This window comes from Alternaria postmessia (genome assembly GCF_024291825.1).
Source record: "Alternaria postmessia strain BMP 2775 chromosome Unknown scaffold_61, whole genome shotgun sequence".
Taxonomy (NCBI): Eukaryota; Fungi; Ascomycota; class Dothideomycetes; order Pleosporales; family Pleosporaceae; genus Alternaria; species Alternaria postmessia.
Window position 1 is genome coordinate 95409 of NW_026260134.1, and position 26553 is coordinate 121961.

Genomic DNA, 26553 nt, shown 5'->3' on the forward strand with positions numbered 1-26553 from the left:
CCTGGTGTGAAGATCTCACGGGGAGACCGAATATTGCCCATTGCTTGCAGTATCGGATCTGTCGTATGGTTAGAGATAGAATGTTGGCACGCCAAGTTTTCGGAGATCCTCGGACAAGCGTCTGTAGCAAGACCCTTGTGTCTGTTCTCCCATGTATGCAGATTGTGGATGAGTCTGTGCGTCCATATTAGTGTAGCCTCTAGTGATCGTGTATCTGTAGGTTATGAAGCCACCTATTAGTAGAAATGGTACATACGACCATAGGACACTGAAAATTAGGCTTCCCGTCCGCTCAGCCATATACAAGCAGTGTACCGGCGGATTAGTAGTTAGGTGGGTGACCACTAGCGAATCCCCGCTGTTGTATGTTTTTTTACTTTTTTCCCTCTCTTTTCGTTTTGCTCTAGCACGAACGAACAAGTAAAGAAGAAGGTAGTAACAACAAGGCTTATGCTCTATGGGCAACTCTGTGACAAATACGCAAGGGCATGCGTTGGAGAAGACCTCGAATTAGATGAAACTCATAGCTTTGGTAACGATTCTCAATCAACCGGTTGTGTAAGCACATCAGCAAGTCTGAATTGCGCTGCATCGACCGTTTGCCATCTCGTGACGGCAGTGCCGAGGTGGACAGGGGGGTCGGTCGTTTTCGGTCGCGTATCGCCTATCTACGCGTCTTGGAGACTTCAACGGCTCGTTCGGACCTATTTTGTCAAACTCTGAAAGAAGAAAGGAAGGTTCATCGGTTCCCGACAAAACGACGGGCATTTGTGTGTCTGATGCCGCGTAAGGATGATATTAGCCTCCAATCGACTGGACAGCAGCGCCCAACTACCCCAGGGTCATTTGCGGAAGTCTGTAACGGATTGAAATGAAATGCTGTGTGCGATTGCACCAGGCCTGTACAAAAGCCGTAAATCGAAGTGTCTGGAGCATGTTGTTTTGGAGCCGAAGTAAGTCAGGTGTCTGATACCCCACCGAGGAAATGGTTCGAACATGTGGCTGTGCAAGAAAAAAGCAGGGTCTGGAGCTGCGCCACGTCAACCCGCATGTGTAAACAAGGGGTGCCAGCTGAAAGCAACAAAACTCAAATTTTCTCCTGTTCATCTTGCGCGTCACATGCCGTTGGCGTGAGCGGTCAGGGATAGGCTGCATACGCAATTTAGATCGTAGACGTAGTGAGACGGGATGTGGCTGCAATCTAGATCGTCGGTTCTCACAGGGGTGGGAGGCTGTCAATCCTTCCCGCTGTGTGTGAGGGGCGGCGGCTGCGTGTCAATCAAGTCAATCAATAGTGGCCATCGCTGCGGGATGAAGATGTCGTGGGCGTGATGTCCTATGTCTGGCTGTAAGTTGATAGGGTGCGCGCAGAGTGCGGTGTGATAGCATCGTCATGGTTGCGGTTCGCTAACCCACAACAACGCATAGTGTGCTCTGTGCCGTGTACGTTCGCGTGTATCACGATCTTGTCGGTCGCTCTTAGTCGAGCCTTGCTTTATTGTAACACGGAGAAGGGGTAGCCGGCAGAAAGCACTCCAATATTGACGTAATGTGCATACCGCTGCCAGGGCGATCGCCAGCGAGGCTGGGAATTGGCTGAGAGCTTGGCAATTGTCTCTCAACTGGATTCGCGCCGCATCTCGCGAATCACAAGGTTGCTTTTGCGCCAACTCGGTAATTTCCTTGTGCCCTTGTCGCGCATCTTCACATGGGAACGCGTTTCGTATGCTGACCGATAAGAGTAGCAGTTGTATAGCCTCATCGACGGCAACGCCGAGATGCATTCAACGCCGCACACTAGCAAGCCCGCGGCAATTGAGGCTGGTGATGCAGGTCGACGACTGCGTCCAGGGTCCAGAAGCTCGATGCGCGCACGCAGAGCTGAGGTTGCTAGCGCACTGACGAGTCGCGCGGTAGGGCCGATTTGTGGAGTGTGCTTGGACCATACGTCACACTAGAGGCTTGTGGGCTCCTTGTATAGCGCCCGCAGTCCTGTTTATTTGTATCTAGTTCCAGGGAGCCTCCTAATTTCCTATCGAAGCATCTTCCCTTCGCAAACCCTACACTCTCACCTCACGGGCGCGCAACTGCCTAGCTGCCCATCATGTCGAGTTCCGTAAGTTGAAATTCGCTGCGACAACCAAACGCAAGCCTGCGCTGACCATAACACAGGGTGGAGACATTGGCAGTGCCAAAGAGGGCTCCTCCAATTCCCTCTCCAGTTTGGTATCCACCCTGGTACCGACTGCCATTCTCGCCTTCGCCTTCGTGGCCGCCTTCTTCATCGCGCGCAAGTACTTCCGCCGCGTCTATGCGCCCAGGACCTACCTCAACCATCTGGGCCAGCAGCGACAGACCCCCGCGCCGAGCCCAGGCTTCTTTGGATGGATAAAGGACTTCAAGAACCTCAAGGACGAGTACATCCTGGACCACCAGTCCATTGACGGCTACCTGTTTGTGCGCTTCTTCAAGGTTCTCATCATCACCTGCTTCCTAGGATGTCTCGTCACATGGCCTGTCTTGTTCCCCGTCAATGCCACTGGAGGCGCAGGCCAAGAACAGCTCGACCTGCTCTCCATGAGCAATGTCGACCCCGCAGGCACCAACGTCAACCGCTACTATGCGCACGCCGGAATCTCCTTCATCTTTCTTTCAATGGTCATGGCCATCATTGCCCGCGAGTCTTTCTATGTTGTCAACCTCCGCCAAGCATACCGCCGTTCACCATGGGGAGCCAGCCGCTTGTCCTCGCGTACCATTCTGTTCACAAATGTCCCTACCACCATGTCCCAGTCGGCTCTCTTCGAAATGTTCCCTGGCGTCAAGCACGCCTGGGTTGCGTCCAACACCAAGGAGTTGGATGACTTGGTCGAGGACCGCGACAAGACTGCCATGAAGCTGGAGGAGGGCGAGATCCAGTTGTCCCGCGATGCCAACACAAACCGAATGAAGGCCGAGAAGGGCAAAAAGCACTTCGTTGCGAGCGACGTATCTGACGGCACCAAGTGGATTGACCCCAAGAAGCGACCAACACACAAGCTGAAATTCTTGATTGGCAAGAAGGTTGACACCATTGAGTACGGGCGTTCGCACCTGGCTGAGCTCCTTCCCAAGATTCAACAAGAGCAGGACAAGCACTGGAATGGCCAAGGCGACTTGGTTGGAGCTGTCTTCCTCGAGTTCGACACCCAAAAGCACGCGCAAGACGCCTGGCAGATGATGCAGAGCAGCAAGACTAGGCCTGACAAGAAGCTCAAGGCGCGCCAGCTTGGTGTCATGCCTCAAGAAGTTGCCTGGGGTAATCTGCGCATCAAGCCCATGGAGCACCTCGTTCGTTGGGCACTAGCTACTGGCTTCATCTCCGTCATGATCATCTTCTTCGCGGTTCCTGGTAAGATCCATAAAACATATCCTACAGCATCCCACTAACGTATGCAGTTGCCTTTGTCGGTCTGATCTCCAACATCAACTACCTCGCTGATCGCTTCACCTGGCTCGAATGGATCCTGGACATTCCCAAGGTGATTCTGGGTGTAGTCACTGGTCTCCTTCCCGCTGTCATGCTTGCCGTTCTCATGGCTCTTGTGCCTATCGTTTGTCGTCTGATGGCCAAGTTGGCCGGATACGTTACATACAGTCAGATCGAGCTCAAGTGCCAGAGCTGGTACTTTGCCTTCCAGGTTGTGCAAGTCTTCCTTGTAGCAACTCTCTCTAGTGCCATCACGTCCGTCATCAACCAGGTCCTCGACAACCCGAGCATTGTACTCAACCTTCTCGCTACCAACTTGCCCAAGGCCTCCAACTTCTACATTAGCTACTTCATCCTGTTGGGTCTCTCGTCGGCTGCCGGAACTCTGCTGAACATCGGTGGCTTTGTTGTAGTAGTACTCCTCGGCCGCATCCTCCCCGGCAAGACACCTCGCAAGATCTTCGAAAAGCTTACCAAGCTCTCTGCTCCTTCATGGGGATCCGAGTACCCCAAGTGGGTGAACTTAGCTGTCATTGGTATCACCTACTCTGGCATCGCACCTCTTATCCTCGGTTTCGCCACGGTCGGTTTCACCCTCATCTACATTGCTTTCAGGTACAACTTCCTCTACGTCTATGAGACCAACCTGGACACCAAGGGTGAGGCCTACCAGAAGGCACTTCGCCAGCTACTTACAGGTGTCTACCTCTCTGAGATTTGCCTCATTGGTCTCTTCGCCATTGCTACCGCCGACAACATCCAGGCTGTTGGTCCTCTGGCCATCATGTGTGTCCTTCTCTTCCTCACCATCGTCTTCCAGTTCACTCTGAAGTTCGCCCTGAAGCATGAAGAAGCACGCCTTGCCTATACTGATCCATCCCCTGCCCACGGCGGCCTCAAGGGACACATTGAGGATGGCATGCACGCCCAAAATGGCGAGAAGGTCAACACAACCGACGCCACCCCTAGCTACGCGCCCAAGCCTACTCGTATGCCCATGTTCCTGCGTAAGATGTTCAACCCCGAGAAGCACTCGATCCACAATCTCTCAGCCTCGCTCGACCAATTCTACCACCAACCGCAGGAGCCACTGCCAATCGAGATCCAGAAGCGTGCTTTCTTCAACCCATCGGTCACTAGCCCTACGCCTGTGTTGTGGATTGTGAGAGATGACATGGGCATCAGCCAGCGCGAGATCAGAGACACGCAAAAGATTGTTCCCGGACTCATCATGACTGACGAGCAGGCCACCTTTAACGAGAAGGGTAAGGTCAGCTGGGATGGTGTTGAGAATGGCCACTCTCGTGAGGCACCCGTCTTCGACGAGCGTATCGTTTACTAGTCTAATGGAGGATGGTGTTTTAACTAACGATGACGGATTACTGGAGTTCGATACCCCAAAGGGATGAAAGGAACGTTGTGCTTTCCTTGTATTTGCAGAGTTTCCTAGCATGAGCAAATGGGTGACGGCGAAAAAGGCGTGTTTGCTCCAACACTTTTCTCTTCAGTAAACGAGTACCCCTACTACTTTAGCTATATATAAATAGTAATGATCACTGAGTTGCGCATTCAATTTTCCACTGTGGGTACGTGTGAGCGATGCAAGACACGAATCATGATGACCACACACATGCTGTTTGAGTGGAACTGGTGTATTGGGTATCATGCTGTTGTGCGCCTCACCAAGATGGTGTAATTCAATCTTCAAACTGCGCCTGCCCTCCTCTTTTCAAGAATCTGCAACTTCAAACCTTCGGCAGCAACCTCGGTCTCCAACACTCTGCCTACGCCCTTCTTCCATGTCTCCTCAAGCGTCTTGATCTCACCGCTTGCGTTGTTTTGCTGCGACTGCCTCAACATCTCTGCCTCTTCTTGCTGCTTCCTCAGATCCGCCAGCTCTGCCTCGATGCCCTTCAGAATGTCCTCCAACTGCGAGTTGCCCACTAGCCACGCATTCTTGCCAAACTTCTCCAGCAGGCCCAGTTGTGTCAGCCTGCCCTGGACGTACTCGGAGCTTGTGTAGGCCTGCTTCAGCGCCTTGTTCCACCTTTGTAGCAGCTCTGGCCTCTCCTCGTCGCTGGTAGGGGTTGTGTTCTCGGGCGCATCGAGATCCTCGTAGCGCTTCAGATCGACACCCGATAGCTTGGAAGTAGGGTGGTCGTCAAGTCGGGCATGTTCGCGTGCGATGAAGTCGGAAAAGGTAGGTGTGTATTTTGCGGCTGCTGGTATAAGCGCTGGGTGCATGTCTGAGGTATCTACGCCGGCGCTCCTGATATCGGCGTTGATAACGGCTCTGGCAGCAGCCAGGCTTCCAGCATCGAGCTCCGTATCGACATCTACAAGCAGTTAGCAGGCAATAACTGGTTATCGTCACGCGCGCCTCGGCGGAACAGCGCGCATCGGACATGGGGCTGTTCCAGGCAATCGCAAATTGCACATACAAGGGAGATGGTCGTAGGATTCCTGGATGAGTGGCATTGTTGCAAGGGACCTGCAGGAGGAGAGGGGAAGAGGGTGTATTGGAGACGGCGAGGTATTGGCAGTGAAGGGTGTCGCGAAACTAGAGGCAGGCCCGGTAAATTTAGGCTACTGGGTCTGTCCGGGCCCCCCGCCAACCAGCACACGAGGAGCCCCGCAACGTCATCCTAGGCTCATGCATGTGCCTGACGCAACTGTCGAGCTTCTGCGAGCTCTGGTGGCCATTCGTACGACTCCAGGAGCACCAGCATCTTGTTTCCCCTGTGCCAGGCGAGCCCATGTGCAGACATATAGGCGTCCGGCACGCGTAGCTCCATGTGCCATCAGTAGCGTACAAGTACTTCTTCTTGCCTCCACAGCGGGCTCCTGCTTTCTTCCGCACACATCCGTCCACACCATACACATCTCATCGCGTGCATGGCGCGCTCACACATCGCCGTGGCCCTGGGCGCTGCCCTTGTCGCCTCATTGATCATCGCACAGCTCGTCATCAACTTGGGATTTCCTGCCGTCGACTTCTGGCACGGAAGGCTCGACAACAGCTACAATGGAGCGCAGCAGGACCGCTTCAACAGCGAGAAGCAGGATGGCGGCCTGGCCGATGACCCATCTTCGTACCTCATCGGCGTTGGCAAGGCGGACATCACGGGGTGAGTGGCGCGAACAAACTACATGCGACTGTACTGACGACACCACAGTCCGGTTGTCGAGCTCAACATGATGGGCTATGCCAACTCATCGCAAATTGGCTCTGGACTCCGCCAACGCCTCTACTCCCGCGCCTTCATCGTTGGCAACCCGAGCGAAACCAGCGAACGACTCGTGTACCTTGTCCTCGACACCCAGTCCGGAGACTCTGCCATTCGCAACGGCATCTTGGAGGGCCTCCAGGCCATGGGCTCCGAGTACTCCGTCTATGGAAAGAACAATGTAGCCGTGACAGGCACTCACAGCCATGCTGGGCCAGGAGCCTGGCTGAACTACCTTCTTCCCCAGATCACAAGTCAAGGCTTCGATAAGCAGAGCTACCAGGCTATCGTCGACGGAACACTTCTATCTATCAGGAGGGCACACGAGAGTCTGACCCTAGGAACTGTCAGTGCTGGGACTGCGAAAATTGCCGATGCGAACATCAACCGCAGTCTGTTCGCCTACCTGGCCAACCCACAGGCAGAACGCGATCGGTATACCGACAACGTGGACAAGACCATGACACTCCTGAAGTTTACAAGAGCTAGTGACGGAAAGAGCATTGGAATTCTGAATTGGTTCCCTGTCCATGGTACGAGTTTACTCGGCAACCAGACGCTCATTGCTGGAGACAACAAGGGCGTGGCTGCCTACTTGCTGGAGAAGGACATCGAGGCGGACGCTAGCAACTCAAATGCTGCCGAGGGCTTCGTGGCGGGCTTCTCCCAAGCTAACGTCGGTGACACTACCCCCAATGTACTTGGCGCCTACTGTGAAGACGGCTCAGGCCAACAGTGCCGACTCAATGACAGCACCTGTGGAGGAAAGAGTCAGGACTGCCACGGCCGTGGACCATACTTTGGTCTCGACGACGGAGGCCACAGGTCATGCTACGAGATCGGCAGGCGTCAGGCTCTGGGCGCCAGGAGCATCTACGACTTCAATGAGTTCACGCCTATCTCTGGCAAGGTCCGCTCGTTCCACACCTTTGTCGACTTTTCCAATTTTACCTTCACCCTCAGCAATGGATCTGTCGTTCACACTTGCCCAGCAGCAATGGGTAACTCCTTTGCCGCTGGTACATCTGATGGGCCTGGCGCATTCGACTTTGTTCAGAACGACCCTGGCGCGCCTTCGAATCCTTTCTGGAATATAGTTGGCAGCGCCATCGCACCACCAAGCAAGGAGCAGAAGGAGTGCCAATACCCGAAACCTGTCCTACTAAATGTTGGACAGGCTAACATACCGTACCCATGGTCTCCAAATATTGTCGACATCCAAGTTCTTCGTGTTGGCCAGCTGGTGATCATTGTCTCACCAGGTGAGGCTACGACCATGTCTGGTCGCCGCTGGCGCGAGGCAGTACACAACTACATTGTCTCCTCGAACATTGCTTCCTCGCCAATTGTTGTGCTAGGTGGACCAGCCAACAGCTACACTCATTATATTGCGACAGAAGAAGAGTATGGCATCCAGCGATATGAGGGTGCATCCACCTTGTATGGTCAGCACACTTTGAACGCATACATCAACTCCACCCTAACGTACCTTCCCTACCTCGCCGACGATGCAGCAAGCTCTCCGCCACCTGGGCCTTCCCCTCCCGATAACCGCGACAAGAGCATCTCCCTTATCACTGGCGTCGTCTACGATGGTGCAGGCTTTGGGCGTTCATTTGGCCAAGTTACCAAAGACGTCCTACCCACCTATGCCCGTGGCGCCACCGTATCTGCTACATTTGTCGGCGCCAACCCGCGTAATAATCTCCGTCTAGAAGGTACTTTTGCTTCAATTGAGAAGCAGAACAGCGATGGCACTTGGGTGCAAGTGAAGAACGATGAAGACTGGGAGCTGGTCTACCAATGGAAGCGCGTCAACGGACTTACAGGAACGAGTGATGTTACAATCACATGGGACACCAGTTTCACAGGACCAGAAGCAGGCACGTACAAGATCCGGTACTACGGCGATGCTAAGAAGGTCGGTGGAACGATTACAGAGTTTGAGGGTTCGAGCGCATCATTCAAACTGACGTAAACCACGCCTGCAATATGGACTGATACACGACACTTATGTGGGAATGCCCAAACGAAGAGAGGAATCTGTAATTTATACCCAATGTTGGTCAACGTGAAGAATGACATTGTTTTGTTTCCCTATACTCACTTTCCAACTTAAAAGGGATGCAAAGGGAAGAAAACGCCATTGCGAAGCCGATGGCTTAGGAAATGAGATTATATATAACATCTTATTCGGAAGGTGTTGTCTGCTGTCTACCCGCGCGTTCGCGGACTTTATCTATTTGTCATTCTAGTCGTGTCCATGCATGTTACCGTAGCCAGGCGGGTCTTTTTAGTTCTTGTCATCCGTATCTCATCGTTCTTTCCGCTACATCCTACTCAGACTCCATACTCTCGTCCTCATACTCAGATTCCATATTCTCGCCCTCATACTCGACCAATTTCAGTGTACCGATCCACCTTGGCCTTTCAACAGGCTTGTCATATGTGCTACCAACTTCACGCTTTCGCGTAAAAGCCTGTGCGCCTCTTCGGTCTTTGCTTTCTCTTGTTCAAGTTTGTTCTCAAGCTTGCCGACCTGCATGCCGTTATCTGCCTTCACCTCCTCAAATTTCTCGTTCAAAGCGGCTTCAAACTGTTCTTTCTCGCGCGCCTTCCTCAGAAGCTCTTGACGAAGTCTGGCCATTTTTTTTCTCGAGGTAAGTGACATGTAGCGCACGTCTCTGTTTTTTGGTCGAGAAACCACCAGCGGGGTCACTGCGAGCTGACTTTAGAGCCTTCTTATTTCGGTTCTTCCTATTTGTTTCCTGAGGGACAATGGTGGCCTGACGATGTTGCAGTTAGCGCATGTTACAAGAAGTAGTAGTGTGCGCTTGTACGGCCTGCTTCAGAGACTGAGTATACTTACGTGATTGGCGTGCTCAACCTTTAGAGCAAGAGTCGGAGTGGGTTCCTCGGGACGTTCTTCCTGCTTTACTCGCACATTATGTTCTCCGTGTTCTTCCCTCTTGACAGTCACTCCATATTGCCGGGGCGGACTCATGGTGGCAGAGTCGCTATGCCGAGTTGGTGTTGAGACGTTGTTAATGAGTCAGTGTTAAGAGTGTGATGTTTGTGATCCAAGCAGACGCGTGTACACAACGCCAAGGGTCAAGAATGGGGAAGGAGCAAGGTGAAGGTGAGTGCGTTGCCGAAGAGACGCGACCAAGAGGGCGGTCAAAGCGCGCGTTGGTGAAGATTTGTAGATGAAAATCCTCCATTCATGCCTCTATATAAGGCTCAAAGCATCTGGTTCAATTCAGAAATCTAGCTCAGACTGTCTACATTTTGTTTTGTACGATATCCATCGTGTTCCCACTTGTTTCTCAGACTACTTCGTTACGCTAGCCGGAGAACCAAGCCACTATATCATCCCATTGCCTCTGCAACTTTGCCAATCGATTCTCGACCTCATCACTCTCACGATTCAGCTTCTGAACCCTGGTCTCATTCCACAGATCGCGCGATTCTGCCTCTTCCTTCATTAACCGCAACTCAGCTTGTAGTGCTGACCTTCGCTGCCTTTCGAGAATCCGGGCTAGCTCATTTGGCCTCGGTTGATTCACCTCACACCACATCTTGACGCGTGTGATATCTTCTTTGTGTCTCATGTTGATCTCCATGAGCTGCCGAGCGTGATTCTCGTTGACGATCGCGATGTCCTTTGCATGAGCTGCTTTGAGGTCATCGAAATGCTTCTTGTGATCTACACGCTCTTTCTCGAGAGTGCTTGATAGACTGAGAACCTGCCACTCATGCCTTCTTAGATCCTTGATTAGGGAGGTGAGAGGCGATTCTGCAGAGCTGGCATGTATTGTTGACTGTAGCTTCCATTATGTTAGTGTCTTCCTCACGGGTACATTGTGGTTTTCTAAACCTACAGACTTTGCTCGTGCAATTGGGTACGTGTCGTTACGAGGAAAAAGACGTTTGAAGGATGGATTACGACTGCGTTTCGTTGGCTCTGTCCTTGACATTGTGCAGTCGTGGGTAAACGATTGAACAACATCTCGCAAACAGTACAGCTTGTCAGAGAAGAGGATCTAGGAGGCTATCTTTAGGCTGCAGCTCTTGTGGGACGTAAGAGTTGGACAATGCGATACGAACGGAGATGAGATAGTTTGTACGAGCGGTGTAATTATGATAGTAAAAGTGAAGGTGAGGTTGGAATCTCAAGCTAATTGTCACAAGACTCATATGTGGTTGCTACTTTATTCCCAAACTTGGATTTGATGCTTTCGCTCCTTGATCTCCAGATCTCAGCGTCTAGTCTCAATGTCCAGCCTCAGTGTCTTATCTACAAATGTGATAATCCCAACTGAACATGGCTCAGGATCGTAAAGCAAGGCAGTCACTACGTCCGACTCTTCCTCGATGTCCTTCAGCTCTGCCTACGCTCCTGCGATGTTATTCTAAGAAGTAGTAGCAAGATCATACACATAATCTGCTCTTGAATCCAAGCCTACCCACCTTCGGTTCTACTACCACGCCTCAGCAGCAACGGTATCGAGGGCATCTTTGTCAACCTCTTAGTCTTCGCGTTTAGGTTTGGGCTCGCCTTTGGTGTCTTGACCTTCTGTGCATATTTTGAATCCTTCAATACCTCACCCTTCCCAGATTTGTGTGGCGCAAGGAGAGAATCGAACGTCGTCTCTGGGTTAGCCCGGAACTTCACTTCCTGGAGTAGAGGACTGCGAACACGGGTGGAGGTATCGGATGATGATAGTGGACCGGAATTGGATGCTAGGGATGAGGTGCAGTTCGCGTTACAGGTGCTTATCCGAGAATTGGAATGTTGCGAGAAGTAGTCTTCACTGCTTGCTGCTCGAGCCTAAGGATCGATGTATGAAGTTAGCCAGATCTCATGCGCAGTTCATACATGAAGTCACCTACATGTGAGCCGTGATAGCGAGGCGCGTTGTTCACAAACTCCTGGAATGATGGTGTGGATTTTGACTCGGGTAGCGGAGATGGTTCTGGAGGCGATAATGTAGAAGAACGAAAATTGTACGTCGAATGACAAGAAGTGCGCCGGGACTCTGAGTAAACAGACTCTTCATCCTTTTTGGCGTCAATAGAAGCAATCTTGGTTTGAACCTGAGATAGGCCAAAAAATTTACGCACCTTCTTTGTCAGCTTTGACAAAGCGCGCTGGCTGTGCTGCTTATCATCCTCCATAGTGGTAAGCGCATTGGTTCTCTCCACCTTTGGCATCACGCGTGGAACCAAGTCTCCGGGCCTATCGTGACGAGTATTGGCGCTCTCGCCCAACCAATCTTGAAGGCTGTCGTCCTCTATGCCCTGTACAAGCGCTAGTCTGTCTTCTGCGGACAGTGCTTGGGCGTAGTAGCGCGACTGTTGTCGGGGTTGTTTGCACGAAAGGACTGACATGGAAGGACTTGAGCGATGGTGTAAGTTTAATCCCAAGGATTGGTGCTGATTTTGCGATCCAGAATTCGCAGTACGGTCAGCTGCTTTGTTAGCACCAAAAGACGTCAATGGGTGGGAACCGTGTGGGCCGAAAGGCTCTCGTATGGGAATAGTGAAAGGTGATGAAGGAGCGTCCTGTATTGGCAATGCGACTGGCTGATCAAAAGGCTCCCACATATTTGCAGCTAGATTGTTCGACGTATAGCCATCTGTGACCCTTGAGTCCGGGTGGACACCTGACTCCCTCTGCTTCACCGTAAAAGAGGATGATGAAGTCGCATCCCCGGCGCCTACGATAGGCGGCCAATGGTTATCGTGGACCTCACCATGACTTACATCCTTCTTGCGTAGTGACGACATTGTACGCAGCAGATAGTCCCTAATGTGCGATTCTTTTCGGCGTCGAAACTTGCGACAAGGTGAAGAAGGGGATGGTTCTGGTGTCGGACAAGCGACTGTGGTAAAGCGTCAGAAGTTGTTCAGGTTCGAAAGCTTGAGCTCGAGCTGCTATTGCCGCTGGGACATTCTAGCTGGATCAAACAATATACGTGCACTAGTATAGTCATTGTGAGGACCTGTGAGCTGAATGGAACATGCACTGTAGAGATAACGAGTATCATCGTGAATGAACAGGGAAAAGCGGCAGCTGATCTGTCAATTGTTTGGTAGTAATTCATTCACTCTTGAATGACGCTTCAAACCAATACCCGTTCCCACATCTTGTCCCCATCTCTGGGTAGGTCAAGCCCTCTTTCTCCATACTCTATTCTTCTTTGCATCAGTCTCCTCTACCTGAGAACCTGGAGTCTCCTCCATCGATGGCACCATATGGAGCTATTAAGCTCATCGACATATGTAATTCCTGGCTTCGTCGTTCCTTTGAGCGGCACCTTGACCACCGGAGTATCAAGCGGGCTGAGAGAGGAGCCCGGGGGTCAAATGCTTCAGCCGAGCCTCATCGTTGAGTTGCATGCTACGCTTAGCGAGCGAACACGAATGTTGATTATTGTCCTGTTGTCCGTCACTGTACTCATATAACGACCCATTGGAAAAATCCCAGAATCATGGTAGCAATAACCAGGTATGTTGATGTAAGCGGTGCGTGCCGGCTTCCGAGAGATGTGGGGTCGCCTGTGGGTCTGGGATCATTGTCAGCGTTCACATTCCTGAACTTGGCGTAACTTCTAGATAGGGTAATAGCATCATCGAGACGCAATCTGCAGCCGCATAGTGGACCGCTCGGGTAAAGTGCGCGTGGGATTTGAACTTACTGCTTCAGATGTAGACCCATGTCATCGATGGCATCACACCTCTGCCACTCCAGCTCGGGAACTGCCTCCATGGTCACGTTGTTGTCGTCGTTGAAGCTCAGCCTTTGTCCGTTACTTGCGCTAAAGGAGTGCCAGTCCGGGCTCTGAAGCTCTGAGCCTTTGGAGACTAAATATTCTGCAGCGTGTGTGTTGGGGTCAAAGCTTCGGATGAAGGACGCCCAGTATGCCTGCACGAAAACGCCTGCGGCCGAAGTAGCATTGTTCCAGATTGGTAGTAATTCTCCGACATGCGACGCGCTTCCCACATTCCACCGGTATTGCCAGGTTGGGTTCGTGTTATTGATGGCGTAGGTATCGGTGACATTAAGAGCAGGGCAGGTATATCGGATGTACCCATAGACATCAGCGGTCAGTGATCTCCAGCGGGCGTCAGCAGTCGTCGCAATGTTACCACCCCAAACTTGACGGATTGTATCCCAGTTCAAGGCGGGGTACTGGTCGGTGAGGAAATCCTGAGACCGAGACTGGGACATGATGCTCTTCTGAACGAAATTGATGCCATCATGCGTGGCACTGCCAAAGATAGTGGGCACGTTGACGAAATGACCAGCCTTCAATTCGTTAAAAGTGTAGTCTTGCACGAAATCGTAGTCCAGGGTCGGATTCCAGAAGTAAAGCGGTGGATTCTTGCCGCCTGGGAATGGCATCTTCAATGTACTGACAGCATCTTGGAAGGTGACCGCATCGAGGCTTGCCATGCAGTTGAGATCGGCGCATCCCGTCTGTTTGAGTAGCTCGTCGAATTGCCATTGACTGTCTCCTACGTCTCGTAGCGATGGAAAGGCAGGTGACTCGGCAGCAGCAGCGTGGAAGAGGCCGTCATCTCGTCCACCATATGCGGTAAGTTGGAAAACAACGGAGCCTCCACCAGCGCTTGCTCCCCCAATGGTAACATGTTTCGGGTCGCCTCCAAACTGTTGAATATGTTTTTGTACCCATTCGAGTGCTTTTCTCTGATCTTTCAGTCCGTTGTTTAGACTCAGACTCGAATTCGCAACAATCTCACGTCCAGCTAGGAACCCATAAGGGCCTACTCGATAGTTGAAGTTCACCACAACCATGCCGTCGTCGCCAGCATCAATCAAGTCTGCACCGTTGTAGTTTGCATTGCCGTTGAGATTGAAGCCACCGCCCTGAATGAAGACGTAGACCGGCAACTTGCTCTTATTTGTGGCTCTCTCTGGCGCGAAAACGTTGATAAACAGGCAATCTTCTGAGTTGGTTCCCCCAAATTCAGCTTTCAGTGGTCTCTTGGTGCCGATACATAGGGGTCCGAACTAAAGTGCTGTTAGCGTGTTGTCAACAAACATGAACGCGTCTTGAATACTTTTGTAGCGTTGACAACACCAGACTCATCTTTGGGATCTTGAGGTGCGGTAAATCGCAGTCCCTCTACACGCGATGGATTGCGTGCATATCGCATACCAGCCCAGCGTATGACACCATTGCCGAGATCTTTTCCACGGTACTTTGCATATCCAAGGTCGATCGTTTCTTGCAGCGCTAAGGCATGCTGAAATAAGAGTGCTACACAAAGCAGCAGGCGAAACATTGTTGACAGTTGAGTAAACGAAAGGCGAAGGAAGGAAGGAAGGCAAGTCGCAAATAGGTACAAACAATGGGGTATCGTATTCGGTGATGTTTCCCCTGGTTGTCGCCGAAGGGTCGTTCCGATACGAGCTATGCTATAGTGCGGCAGGGCTACGTAGATCTCTGTTCTAGGGGAACGGGTCAGAAGTACAAAAGAAACTCGACAGTTGCATCATGCTATCATGACAGGGAGTTCGGTCGGAAGTGTGCTATTTCCGAAGCGTTAGCTTTTACATGTGACGTCTGTTTGCGCTGTGGTGAATAGTACATACTGTGTGGAGAAGGATCAGTGACATTAGCACCACCGTGCTATTAGCAAACGTAAGCTCGCGGGCTGAGTCGATGGTAGTACAGCAACGAGGATCCACGTCATAAAAGAGCGGGCCCGCGGGTATAAGAGTGCCTGAGTGATTTGTTGTTGCTTCTAGTTATCGCTGCAATGGACCTATCTGCACCGCCGCACTGCAGCATCGAACCAGGGTTTTGCAAAGATCCAGACCATTTGACTGCATGAGGGCGTGAGCGACTCTGCGACGGGATGACCCCAGGCCTCCGACAAGTGGGTGGTACCGACCAGGGTGATTGACCGACAGGCAGTAGCGCGCGCTGACGGTACAATTACACCGAAACTATTCCATTGCTGTGCCTCGTTGAACTCCTGGGGTCCGCGGATTCCCATTCGAGGATCAAGGACGGCGACAGGGGGAGACGCAAAATGACGACTGGTGCTGAACGGGCACGGCAGATGGTGATTGACAACAGCAATGAGATCAGATCTACGATGTGAAAGCGGTTGGCAGGTGCCCAGCATTGTTGATCCAAAAGCCATGTGGGACCTGCAGCCGTATCCATGATGCGAAGCCTGATCACCTCAAGGATGGGGAGCGGCATCCTTGCCGGCTTTCTGCTAGAGGGCAAGATCGGCCGTGCCAACGCGCGAGCAGGACGGCTGAAACCTGGGCACAAGGATGAAACCACGACGCCTTCACGAGATTTTGTGGAAACACTCCAAATTACATTTTCCAAGTATTTTTGCCCTTCGCTTGGCCTCATCATCGAATGATGATGATTTTGTTCAGCATCAGTGCGAGCCTTTGGGATACTCGGCTCCGTCGCGATGCCCGAATGGCGTTTAAAAGCCACGTCGAGACGTGCTTGGTCGGGCCTGTTGCAGCGTCTGTGAATGCGTCGTGGCCCACGTGGTCTGTTGTCAGCCTCGGGCGCGTATTGGAGGTTGTGACAAGCACTCGAAAGCTCGCCAGCCAGGAATCTGCTTATCCTGAAGGCTTGCTTTTTCAGGGTCCACATGCGTCACTTCTCAACGTTGTCGGATCAATACATAGCATCCATGGTTTGAGGCGGTCAACCAAACAGCACATCACTCTGCGAACCTACTGGTCTGCGGTGCAACACAGATGATCCCCGCGTTCACGCACACCATCGTGCCGTTAGGTTCGGTGATCCGGAGAAGCCCCAATGCCGCGGGATTTCCAAGCTATCCGAACGCCAGGCCTGCAAGCCACTAAGCCATCGTTCTAGAACTTCCACCACTCTTACACTTCACGACATGTCTTTGAGAATTCTCCAAAGTTCGTAAAAGAGCATTCTACACGTGTTTCACCTTTGCAGAACACCGAGGTTGAAGCGTACTGCAGTGGTTCCGGATTGGGGAGCCGCAACCTGCACTCAAAACTTTCCGAGTCCAAACTAGTGATGTCTCATTCGCGCGTAGACTGCAGCAGCATGCGTGATTTCCTCAGCACAATCTGTTCCGTTTCCCAACACAATGATGATCCTTCGGAATGCGTATGCGGACCTTGACTCATATTCAAGTAAATCATTCGTTACATTTCAGTAGAGCGTGATCTTGAGTTCAAAGGTGCTGGATGGCAGTTCCGCAGCAGATGAATGCGTCAAAGCACGAATTCTCTATAACGGTATTTAAACATCTCTTGATCTTTGTACACAAGGGTGTATCTCACCGCCTAAACCCTAGCTGGTTCTTTTCCTCCAAAGCTGTTCCCAGTATATACATATCCAGAACCCTATGCTGTTTCTGGCATCAATGCTCGTCTTCATTTCCTGTCTTCTTATCTGACACTTGAATCTGCATCTTCCATATCTAGCAACGCTTCTCTCAGAAGTCAGTAACCCTCCCATTATAGCTCCAATCACCCGTCTTTCCAGTGCTTCCCCACCTAAGAGGTTCATTCTTCGGTCCGCCCACCTCCCCCGTCTTGGGATTAACATCACCCTCAAACTCCGGCGGTGCCCCTCTCCTCATATTAGGATGAAACTCCTCTCCCTTCTTGATTTCCTTGCCATTCTCAAACCGTACTTCGGGAGCTGAGTCGGGTGACTGATTTATTTGTGGTCTTGACCTGGAGGCGGGGGAGGCGGGTGTTGGAGATGACGAGTCTGGAGACTGGTTGATTTGCATGCGGATGTTTGGTTTGGAGGTTGGGGTTTCAATGTCTTTGGGTGTGCTGAAGGCGCCAGTGCTTTGCTTTTGCAGCTTCTCAAAGAGTTCTTGCTCTTCCTTGGGTAGGCGGGGTGGTGCTGGGCCCGAGCCAAAGGGTGCTTGAGCATGTCGAGCTGAGATGCTGAATGTGCGACGGGAGAGCTGGCGGGGAAGGCGCGCGACTGTGCGCGTTGAGGCAGCCATGGTCGGTGGCTAAATGTGTGATGGGACTTTCGGGGGCGAATATACTATGCGAGGTCTGTCGCGAGTGTGGTGGAAGCTGTTTGTAAGTCGATGGCGAAGACGACCTTCTTGACTATAGATCGGGACCGCGGCTTGACGGAGCCAATCGGAGCCCTGCAGTGGCAACGGAGGTCGGATTTTCGTACATCGTGGATGTGCATCACACTTCTCTTCTACAACCTTCCAGTGTAATTGCACCGTGTTCCGAATTATTTTCGTGATATCAAAATCCCCAGTACATGTTGTGTCTAACTTTTTAGAAAGCTATCGTCCCTTCTGGGTCAGAAACGCCCACCGTCCTCTGCATCCAAACGCCAGGCTATCGTACAAAACTACAGCACATAATCTACGCAATGTATCCATTCGTCTCGCCCAGTGCCCGCGCACTCCTTCCTGCATCCAAGAACAAGTTTTGACATTCTTCCACATCGTCCACCTCGATTTGCTTATTCTCCCTTCCATTGACCTCTGCCAGTACACTCGCTGGAGCCAGGAGTTGCAGCGCATATCGCAAGCTAATCTTCTCACCAAGCGCGCTGACCTTCTCCTTAGCTGGACCCGAGATGTTGAGTTTCTCGGTCGTAACTCGGGTGGAGATGATCGACTTGATTTCCGCAGGCCCGTATGGGTGTGTTGGAATAATAAGGAGACGTGCGAGGAGATCGGTCGGGATGCCGTGCGCCGAAGGAGGCAGGTTCTCCCCACCACGAATATGTGTGTTGCCGCGGTTCGACGCGAGGATGACAAGAGGTGATAGGGGAGATTCAAGGGCGCGGTTCAGGAATGTGAAAGCCTCGAGGTCGAGCATGTGAACCTGCGCATGTTAGTCAAACCCAAACTTTAGAAAGTGCTATCTTACCTCATCGATGAAGAGTACACCAGGTACCAGGTCCGCGATACCTTGGTCAATGTACCTATTAACGACCTTATTGATCTCTAACCGCAGCTTCTCTGTGATCTCGGTCTTCTTGGGTTTCATCAGTTGTCCCATCATGCTCATGATGTCCTGCCCACCTTGCGGCCGCGCGTTGGCGACGTCTAGGTCGTGCAGAGTGACGTCTTGAACAATCTCCTTCTTCTTGTGAACATCACCCTTTGGTATAGGAACGTACTCCTCTGCCTCGAGATCGAACTCGGTCGCGTAGGCGTCCGATCGTCCGACACGCTTCACAGCACCCGTGTTGGCTTCGATGTAGATAACATCGCCTAGACGGACGCGCTCCTTCTGTATAGCCTCGTATATGGATGGGTCGAGTCGCAGCTTCTTCGTGCCCTTGGCCGACTTGAGGTTGATGAGGAGATGCGAGATGGTGCGGCCATAGCCTCCAAGCGGGTTTTCAGCTTCCTCAGGCGTAAGCTCTGTCACTTCACCCTCATAGACCTCCTTGGTTTCCTTGACGCGAAGACCTAGCGCAAAGTGTTAGTGCATCCTGTACCCACAGATTGAGTGAATGCGCACCTATTGCTCTCCTGAAGTTCTCCATAAGCGCCTCGGTCTTCTTCACCTCGGCAGAGTAGATCTCGCTGCCAACGATGGGGCAGAACGGCACCTTGGTACCCAACTCCTGGCTCACAGCCAATGCCAATGCGGTCTTTCCAGTTCCAGGGCCACCTGCGAGTAGTACAGCTCTGCCGGACATCTTCTTCGCCTTGACAAGGTCGACGACTAAACCACACGCCTGCGCTGGTTAGTACCTAGGCTGAAGCAGCGAGCGAAAGTTGCAAGTACCTCTCGTGCTGCAGCTTGGCCGACAAAGCCACCAGCTGCGGGAGTTGCGCGTCCATCGCTTGATAGGCCAAGTCCTTTGATATGGGAATGCGCCGCGGTTCTGGCTGAGCGATCGTGCGTGCTCTTGACTTCGCTGACAGGCACCGTCGTCATTTTCGGCGTCGCAAGCACTCAATTCTATCAAACGATAATGATTTGGTATCGGGATGACGGTCGAGTTCGTGTAGGCGGTGTGGCGATGGTGTGGATAGGTAGGCGCGCGTTGTTTTGGGTGTCTTGAGCTCGAAGTTTTGGGAGGGATGGCAGTTCGCGAAAGGCACAGCTAGCGCGTCGACCGCAGCGCCGGCGCTCTATGTCAGTCACCCGCTTGAATCCCCACCCTCCGCCTCCACTCACAGCAGCAGGGCATTCACTGTCCCAAGCCAGGACACAGGGCTGCCCGCAATACTGCGCACTCGCTCACTATCGCATCGCTCTCTGCATCGCAGCCTGCTGGTATGTTGAGGGCTTCCACCATCCCTCTTTCCTCCATGGCGTCGCCTATCAGTGACCGTCACACGGCGGCGCAGTCAGGGTCACTGCCTGGGCCAAGGGCCAACAGAACGTACAGTATCTGACCTTCCTCTCGCTGTGCCGAGTACTGACCTTACTACAGACCACTACCTACAGGAGCACATGTTCGCGCCCTGAGTACCGCCATCACTGATATCCCCCCCTTCGGAACATCCTCTTCCGAACAACCAACGGCCACTCCTTCACCCTGACGGAACACGGAGTATCTCACGAAACGCCCCTAGGTCCGAGACAGGTACGCATGCAAGACGCCACAGAATACACAACACCCTCAACAGCGATTTCCTTCGGATCCCGCCTCGCCTGGTTAGTCGCATCCACTCTCGAGTACACTACCGAGCCAAGACCAGAGATTATGGAACATCACACACCGAGGCACAACGCACATTTGGCAATATTATCTGGATTTTATTCAGGCCGCCGACACGAGCAGCATATTCATACAGCAAAAGACTACTCGCATGTCCCCCATTTTCGGTAGAACCACCACGCCAAATGCTTGTTACAGCGCGCAGCCCATGCCTTCGACCAAAAGGACCTAAAAAGACAAACCTCGTCACTCGTAATCCGTTGTCGGCATTGGTACCATGATCATGGCACCTCTAGGGTGGGGTCGGTGGGCAAGAGAATACTATACATCGATGTGTTCGTTGGTTGTGTGTGTGCGTGGGTTTGGTGGTAAGTGAGCGCCTGCAAGCTCGAGCAAGCACTGATGTCTGTCTCAGATCTCTCGCCATGGCTAACGACGCCCGATGCGCACCGACCGCAGTATCAAGAAGAAGGCAAGACGCGCATGTTCGATCATGTCAAAGGAGAAGGAAGGAGATCGGACCAATCATCGAACCAGGATTTCACGCGAAAACAGGAGGACTATTTGCCGAAGAAGATTACTCTTCCTCGCTCTCGGAGCCGCTGGACTCGTCGTCGTCGCTGGATGCATCATGCACTACAAAGGTTAGTTGATGATTGAGAGGTGCACGCACTAACAACTCACCAGGCGGAGACTGGCTGGATCCCGACGCACCACCCTGGAACGACTGCAGCTTCTCCTGGATCTTGCGCATGTTATCCTCCTGTTCACTCTTGCCCATAGGCTTATTCTTCTTCGGTCGAGCCGCAGCTTGCTTCGTCACCTGCCTAGGTGGCTCAAAATCATCATCAGCTACGGCACCTCCCTTGGGACCGCGCAGAGACTTGATGAACCTCAACAACTCCCGGAGCGTATCATCGTTGATCTCGTCCATGTCGAGCTCCATTTCGTCATCGTTCACGGTCGCAAGGTGTGGACAGCCATTTCTGATGATTTGGACTGCCTTACGCATATCAAGGTCACCAAGCGTACTGATGCCCTCTGAGATCTCCTGTTTCTGGGCGAAACTCAGAGGCGCAGGAGCCTTAACCTTCTTGACCGGTGCAGTCTTGATAGGCTTCGCAGGCGGTGGCACCGCAAGTGGAAGACTCTTCCGCTTTGTTGGTGGCGCGGCGGCCTTCTTCTTCTTGCCAGGCAATTTGGGTGAGGCACGTTTGCCACCAGTTTGCTGCTGCAGAAGTTGTTGCGCTGTGGCGTTCAGTTGTGCGATCTGTTGCTGGATTGCAAGAAACTGAGCCTGAGCAGGGTCTATCTCCTCCTCGTCTTCATCTTCCTCATCATCTTCGTCAGAGTAGAGGTCGCTGGGCGAGTGTTCAGGAGCAGGCGCATGCTGGGCAAGCCAGTCGGCCTTCTCCTTCCACAGGCTCTCAAACAGATCCTCCATCTTGTGCCCCATCTGGTTGACGGCGTCACCTTCAGGATTGAACTTGTAGCAATTCTGGAAAACGAGCTGCGCATCCGCGTAGAAATCCTTGGCACTTTGGTAAACGCCATTCTTCAGATTCTTCTCAATCGTACCAAAGTCCATTGGTTTCTTGATGATCTTGAGATAGGACGGAATGTTGAGCGCCACAGGATCTACCGGAGCAATGAACGGGTAAGTAACTGCACTGTACTTTGGCTTCATGAGCTCGGTAAGCACAGACTCGCAGAACTTGAGTTCTTGCGCAAACTTCTTCCTTCTCGGCTTTGCGTTGGTGTAAGGCAAATCCTTCGAAGGCCTATGAATCTCTCGCTTTGGACGACCGTCTGTAGTAGACGAATCACGTCGAATCAACGGCGTGCCGTCTTGCTGCAGAGGCCAGGCAGCCTGAGGTGAGGTTGCTGCAGGAGTAGCGACGGCAGGAGATTTGACATTAGGCGGTGCAACACGAGACTCACGTCGAGCCTTTGACGAAGTGTTTACTGATGGCTTCTTTGCCTTTGCCGGCTTAGGTGGCTCTTCAGCAGCAGCACCTCGGGGCATTTTACCCATGCCTTTCAAGAAGTAAGCGCGGAGGTTGTATCCTGCTTGAGTTACAGGATGTTGCTTGTTGTTGAAAAGCTCGCTGTTGGTAATCATCTGATCGAGGTCTGCCATGAAATCCCTTACGTAAGTGTACTTCTTGTCCTTCAACTTGTGTTCCATAGTAGTCAAGTCCATGGGGTTCTTGACAATGTCAGGGTAAGTAGGAATGTTGAGGGCTATGGGGTCAACAGGATCCTTGAACGCTATCGAAACCTTGATCTTCTTCGTGTTCCTTATCCGCTCAAGAAGAAACTTGTTCTGTGCGTCCGTCATCGGAGTGGTTGGCCATTCTTCCCAATCAACAGCCCTGTGAACACCTGATGCCTCGTGTGCAGAGTCGGAAGCCGGTCCTGGAGTACCGCCATTTGTGCTGGGTTGCTCCGTTTGATTGGGCAACTCGGGGAGCTTGAAGTCGGTCTGAGCACTCATCTCTTCTTCGGTCTTTGTGCGCTTCGCGTCGGGAATATCGTCATCATCATCCTCGCGGGGACGGACTTTGCCCGAGGACGGAGCATCTTCCATCTCACGATCTACAATAGCTGGAGACTGAGCAGCAACAGATGGGGGCGCAGTAGCCGCATCGCTGTCGGTCTTGATTGTTAGGTCGTGCATTGGCTTTGTAGGTGCTCCGGATGACTCTGTAGGTTTCGACTCGGCAGGTGCATCGGCGGTGGTATCCATGCTGTCTTCAGCTGGCGCTTCCTCTTTGGCGACAATCTGCGTCTCGGGTACTTCTTGGGTGCTAGCGGCTGTTGCCTGGGTCGCTGAGGAAAGCTCTTCGGTAGTTGCGGGTTCGTCGCGCACGTCTGAAGTTGGCGCTTCTACGGCGTTGGTAACCGTGGCACCAGTATCCTCGTCACCAAACAAGGAGTTGTTATCTTGTTGGCTGTCAGGCAGAAACTGTGCGACACCGTCGATTCCAGCAGAGACGTTGGTAGTGGGCTCGACGGCGGGCTCGACTGCAAGCACTGATGCATCCATATCTACGTGATTGCCGTTGGTGGTTGGTTTTGATTGCGCGGTTTCGTTGAGGGTTGTCTTTGGTTCTGGGTCGTCGAAGAGCACATCGTGAACGCTACTAGGTATTAGTAGGTGGCGTAAGGTGAGAGGGGAGACATGATGAAGAGTAAAGGGAAGAGCGACTTACCCGTTTGCCTCAGTGTCTACCGCCATTGCGTCTGCCGGCGCAAAAGCGCTCGCCTTAAGGTCCAGGGAGGTTTTGTCGACAGTGGGAGATGTCATTACTGCCATAGGGCCATGAAAGTGAAAGGCGGGTTTGCGCGCGGCTGACAGAGGATGTGTTGTGTTTGATGTTGTTGCTAATCTGGGGTTGTTAGCGATTGCCATTTCGGGCGCACGCGACTGCGCAAGAATACGCGTGTTGACGACGGACACGGCAATGAGAGGGGTGAGTGGGCGCGTTTGCGGTGAAAGTGGGGTCGGAGGGTGAGGCTAGCGTCGGTAAAGTGACGCGAGGGATCAGGAGGGGCAGTGAGGAATATATGTTGCAGAGGCTGAAACGCACGTGACTACGTACCAGATGGTGGCGGCGGCGAGGTATCAAAGAGTGGACGGCGGTCGGTGATGAGTCAGACTTTATAGCGCCGACGCGTTTGTTATGGTGGGCCAAGCGCGTGGAAGGCAGAGGCAATAACGGAGTGGTGCAGCTGTGCGCCCTCTCTCAAGATGTGCGACAACACAAACGTTGGTGATGTAGTGCACGGATGGTGACGGCGGGCTGGATGCTCAGACGGGCGGGCGGTGAGCGCTAGTGTCAAGCGGGTGCAGACAGACGGGGGATGGATGCGCAATATTAATTATGTCGGATTTACTTGGTGCAGCAGCCTAGACTTTTGTCGAGATGTGACGGATCTCGGACAGGTGACGAAGGTGTGGCGGGGGAGTGCGAGTAAGGTTGGGTGATCGGGAGCAGGCGCGTATTGATTGGAGGCAGATCAAGAAAATGGACTCAAGAACGTCGAAGACAGACGCGAGAGGAGAGGCATTGGGGTTAAGTAGCCCGGCCCTTCCATCTCCGAGCCAAGCCTCGCAGCAGCCCCTGACCTGCCACTAACCTGGACGGGTACGTGTCCTTGCCGACCACTTGAGCATCCGCACCCGCAACGCCGCGTTTTGGGATTATCTGCTCTCTTCCGACACCTGCGCGTTCAACTTGGACGGCTCTGCTACCCTCCCGATGACTTTGTTGCTGGAACAGATGCCGTCGACGCGTCGCAGCGAGCTCGACAGCTCTACACTATGATCCCTGTCAACAAGGCCCGTGCGTGCAGGGGTGGGTAATTCGCTCTTTCCAAATTTTTTGCGACCACTTGCATCTTGCGCATTGCTTCAGGCTGCAGCACCACAGCCTTGAACAAACTTCCGGTCAAGGCATCCACGCGCCCAGTCAGCGACCCCTCGACATCCACTGTGCCTACCACAATGCCCGCCGCAGTAGCAACCCCGAAGAATCACGACCGCCGGCCGGCGAAGAAGCCCAAGTTGGCGCAATCATCTGCGACAGTCCGTCAGAATGGCCTCAAAGCATTAGTGAATGGAAATGCGGCAAAGCCCACGGCAAAGACAAGTGGCTCAAAGAACGCGCGAGCAGACAGAGTCGACGACGCCACTGCTGTTGTCGAAGGCCCGGCCGATGCGCACATGCTGGATGCAGACGTCATTGAGATCAGCAGCGCCGAGGAAGAGAATGAAGACGATTCAGAGAGTGAGCAGGAGGATCCCACACCAAACGGCGCCGCCGCCGATGACGACAATGCCGCGGAGCCGGAAGAGCTTACATTCGGAGACCGGCTGCGCGCAGAGGGCCCTGAGCCTGTTCAAGAATCACGAATCATCAGCGTAGAAGATGCATTTGACCCCAACCCCGAGCGCACAGTAACGACGACCAAGAATCGCCCTCTTGCACCGCCGAACGCAAACTCTCTCGGCACTGTCCTTACCCAAGCCCTGCGCACCAACGACAAGGAGCTTCTCGATTCATGTCTCCAGGTTGTGGATGTAGAGTCAGTATACGCTACTGTAGAGCGGTTGCCATCGCCATTGGTTGGCACATTGTTGCAGAGGTTGGCTGAGCGACTTCACCGAAGCCCTGGCCGGGCAGGCATGTTGATGGCTTGGGTACAATGGAGTCTTGCTGTAAGCAATCCGCATCCGACTTGAAGGAGGCAACAACTGACACATCAACAGGCCCACGGTGGATACCTCGCTTCCCAACCACAAATCGTCAAGCAGCTCACCGCACTTAACAAAGTTTTGAAAGAGCGCTCGAGCGGTCTCATGCCGCTCATGTCGTTGAAAGGTCGCCTGGATATGCTCCAAGCTCAACTTGATCTGAGGAAACGGAACCAAGCCGCCAACGACGATGCCGACGAAGCGCTAGTCTACGTCGAGGGTCAGGACGACTACGTCTCCGATGATGAGTCTGTCGATGGTGCCACTGCGACCCCGAAACGATCGCGCGCGGAGATGGACGATGAAGATGAAAGCTCTTCAGACGACATGGGCCTGAACATAGAGATGGAAGACGTTTCTGATGAAGGCAGCGAAGGTTCTGACGAGGACCTTATCGACGACGAGGCGGAAGAGACGGACGATGACGAGGGCGAGGATATGTCGGAACCCATGAGCGACGACCTGGAAGATGGCGACTCCGAGAGCGGAGACGAATCGAAACCGGAGCGACGGTCAACTGCCGCACGGGCAGGACTTAAGAGCCGGCGCTGAGTATGGAAGAGGAGGTTCGTAATATTTGTACAGTCTACGACGGCCCGCGAACCAAACTGCTTGGCGCGTCCGATCATCCAAAATGGGATTCACGCATAGGCGTTCATCTAGGTGGCGTTGATACCTTACTTACGGCAATCTACACGAAGTTTAGATCTCTTCAACGCATCGCTTTTGCAGACACCGTTGGTTTGCATGTCATGGAATTAAAGGTACTTCATACAATCAGTCAGTTTGCTGTTCTGAGACACGTCTTTGCCTTCTCGTCACTCAGAGACAGTCCCTGCTGTGAAGCCTTGTCGCGTTAACTGTGCACAGCGAGCTGTCGTCTCATGGCACAATGTTCTTCTGACGCTGATATAACAACATTCTCATAAC

The 26553-nt window shown here is 52.7% G+C and overlaps 10 protein-coding genes across 10 annotated transcripts; 3 read left to right on the forward strand and 7 right to left on the reverse strand.

Moving 5' to 3' along the window:
* Nucleotides 1-2104: 2104 nt before the first annotated feature.
* J4E82_008087 (uncharacterized protein) lies at nucleotides 2105-4811 on the forward strand (the record flags this gene model as incomplete). Its single annotated transcript, XM_051734326.1, has 3 exons — nucleotides 2105-2116; nucleotides 2173-3391; nucleotides 3439-4811. 3 exons carry the CDS (start codon nucleotides 2105-2107, stop codon nucleotides 4809-4811), a joined length of 2604 nt encoding a protein of 867 aa, XP_051585920.1.
* Nucleotides 4812-5173: 362 nt separating this feature from the next.
* Nucleotides 5174-5947, reverse strand: J4E82_008088 (uncharacterized protein; the record flags this gene model as incomplete). Its single annotated transcript, XM_051734327.1, has 2 exons — nucleotides 5174-5805; nucleotides 5911-5947. The coding sequence occupies 2 exons, from the start codon at nucleotides 5945-5947 to the stop codon at nucleotides 5174-5176; spliced, it is 669 nt and encodes a 222-aa protein (XP_051585921.1).
* Nucleotides 5948-6364: 417 nt separating this feature from the next.
* J4E82_008089 (uncharacterized protein) lies at nucleotides 6365-8674 on the forward strand (the record flags this gene model as incomplete). Its single annotated transcript, XM_051734328.1, has 2 exons — nucleotides 6365-6597; nucleotides 6646-8674. 2 exons carry the CDS (start codon nucleotides 6365-6367, stop codon nucleotides 8672-8674), a joined length of 2262 nt encoding a protein of 753 aa, XP_051585922.1.
* A 426-nt stretch (nucleotides 8675-9100) lies between these two features.
* J4E82_008090 (uncharacterized protein) lies at nucleotides 9101-9700 on the reverse strand (the record flags this gene model as incomplete). Its single annotated transcript, XM_051734329.1, has 4 exons — nucleotides 9101-9324; nucleotides 9377-9482; nucleotides 9566-9675; nucleotides 9697-9700. The coding sequence occupies 4 exons, from the start codon at nucleotides 9698-9700 to the stop codon at nucleotides 9101-9103; spliced, it is 444 nt and encodes a 147-aa protein (XP_051585923.1).
* Nucleotides 9701-10040: 340 nt separating this feature from the next.
* J4E82_008091 (uncharacterized protein) lies at nucleotides 10041-11910 on the reverse strand (the record flags this gene model as incomplete). Its single annotated transcript, XM_051734330.1, has 3 exons — nucleotides 10041-10492; nucleotides 11167-11439; nucleotides 11817-11910. The coding sequence occupies 3 exons, from the start codon at nucleotides 11908-11910 to the stop codon at nucleotides 10041-10043; spliced, it is 819 nt and encodes a 272-aa protein (XP_051585924.1).
* A 1483-nt stretch (nucleotides 11911-13393) lies between these two features.
* J4E82_008092 (uncharacterized protein) lies at nucleotides 13394-15009 on the reverse strand (the record flags this gene model as incomplete). The annotated part of the gene is made up of 2 exons (XM_051734331.1): nucleotides 13394-14734; nucleotides 14785-15009. The coding sequence occupies 2 exons, from the start codon at nucleotides 15007-15009 to the stop codon at nucleotides 13394-13396; spliced, it is 1566 nt and encodes a 521-aa protein (XP_051585925.1).
* A 2175-nt stretch (nucleotides 15010-17184) lies between these two features.
* Nucleotides 17185-17712, reverse strand: J4E82_008093 (uncharacterized protein; the record flags this gene model as incomplete). Its single annotated transcript, XM_051734332.1, has 1 exon — nucleotides 17185-17712. One exon carries the CDS (start codon nucleotides 17710-17712, stop codon nucleotides 17185-17187), a length of 528 nt encoding a protein of 175 aa, XP_051585926.1.
* Nucleotides 17713-18097: 385 nt separating this feature from the next.
* On the reverse strand, nucleotides 18098-19633 carry RVB1 (RuvB ATP-dependent DNA helicase pontin; the record flags this gene model as incomplete). Its single annotated transcript, XM_051734333.1, has 4 exons — nucleotides 18098-18565; nucleotides 18611-19158; nucleotides 19211-19430; nucleotides 19481-19633. The coding sequence occupies 4 exons, from the start codon at nucleotides 19631-19633 to the stop codon at nucleotides 18098-18100; spliced, it is 1389 nt and encodes a 462-aa protein (XP_051585927.1).
* A 1307-nt stretch (nucleotides 19634-20940) lies between these two features.
* On the reverse strand, nucleotides 20941-23682 carry J4E82_008095 (uncharacterized protein; the record flags this gene model as incomplete). Its single annotated transcript, XM_051734334.1, has 3 exons — nucleotides 20941-20999; nucleotides 21048-23506; nucleotides 23579-23682. 3 exons carry the CDS (start codon nucleotides 23680-23682, stop codon nucleotides 20941-20943), a joined length of 2622 nt encoding a protein of 873 aa, XP_051585928.1.
* A 1191-nt stretch (nucleotides 23683-24873) lies between these two features.
* J4E82_008096 (uncharacterized protein) lies at nucleotides 24874-26175 on the forward strand (the record flags this gene model as incomplete). Its single annotated transcript, XM_051734335.1, has 2 exons — nucleotides 24874-25587; nucleotides 25639-26175. The coding sequence occupies 2 exons, from the start codon at nucleotides 24874-24876 to the stop codon at nucleotides 26173-26175; spliced, it is 1251 nt and encodes a 416-aa protein (XP_051585929.1).
* Between the last annotated feature and the right edge of the window lie 378 nt (nucleotides 26176-26553).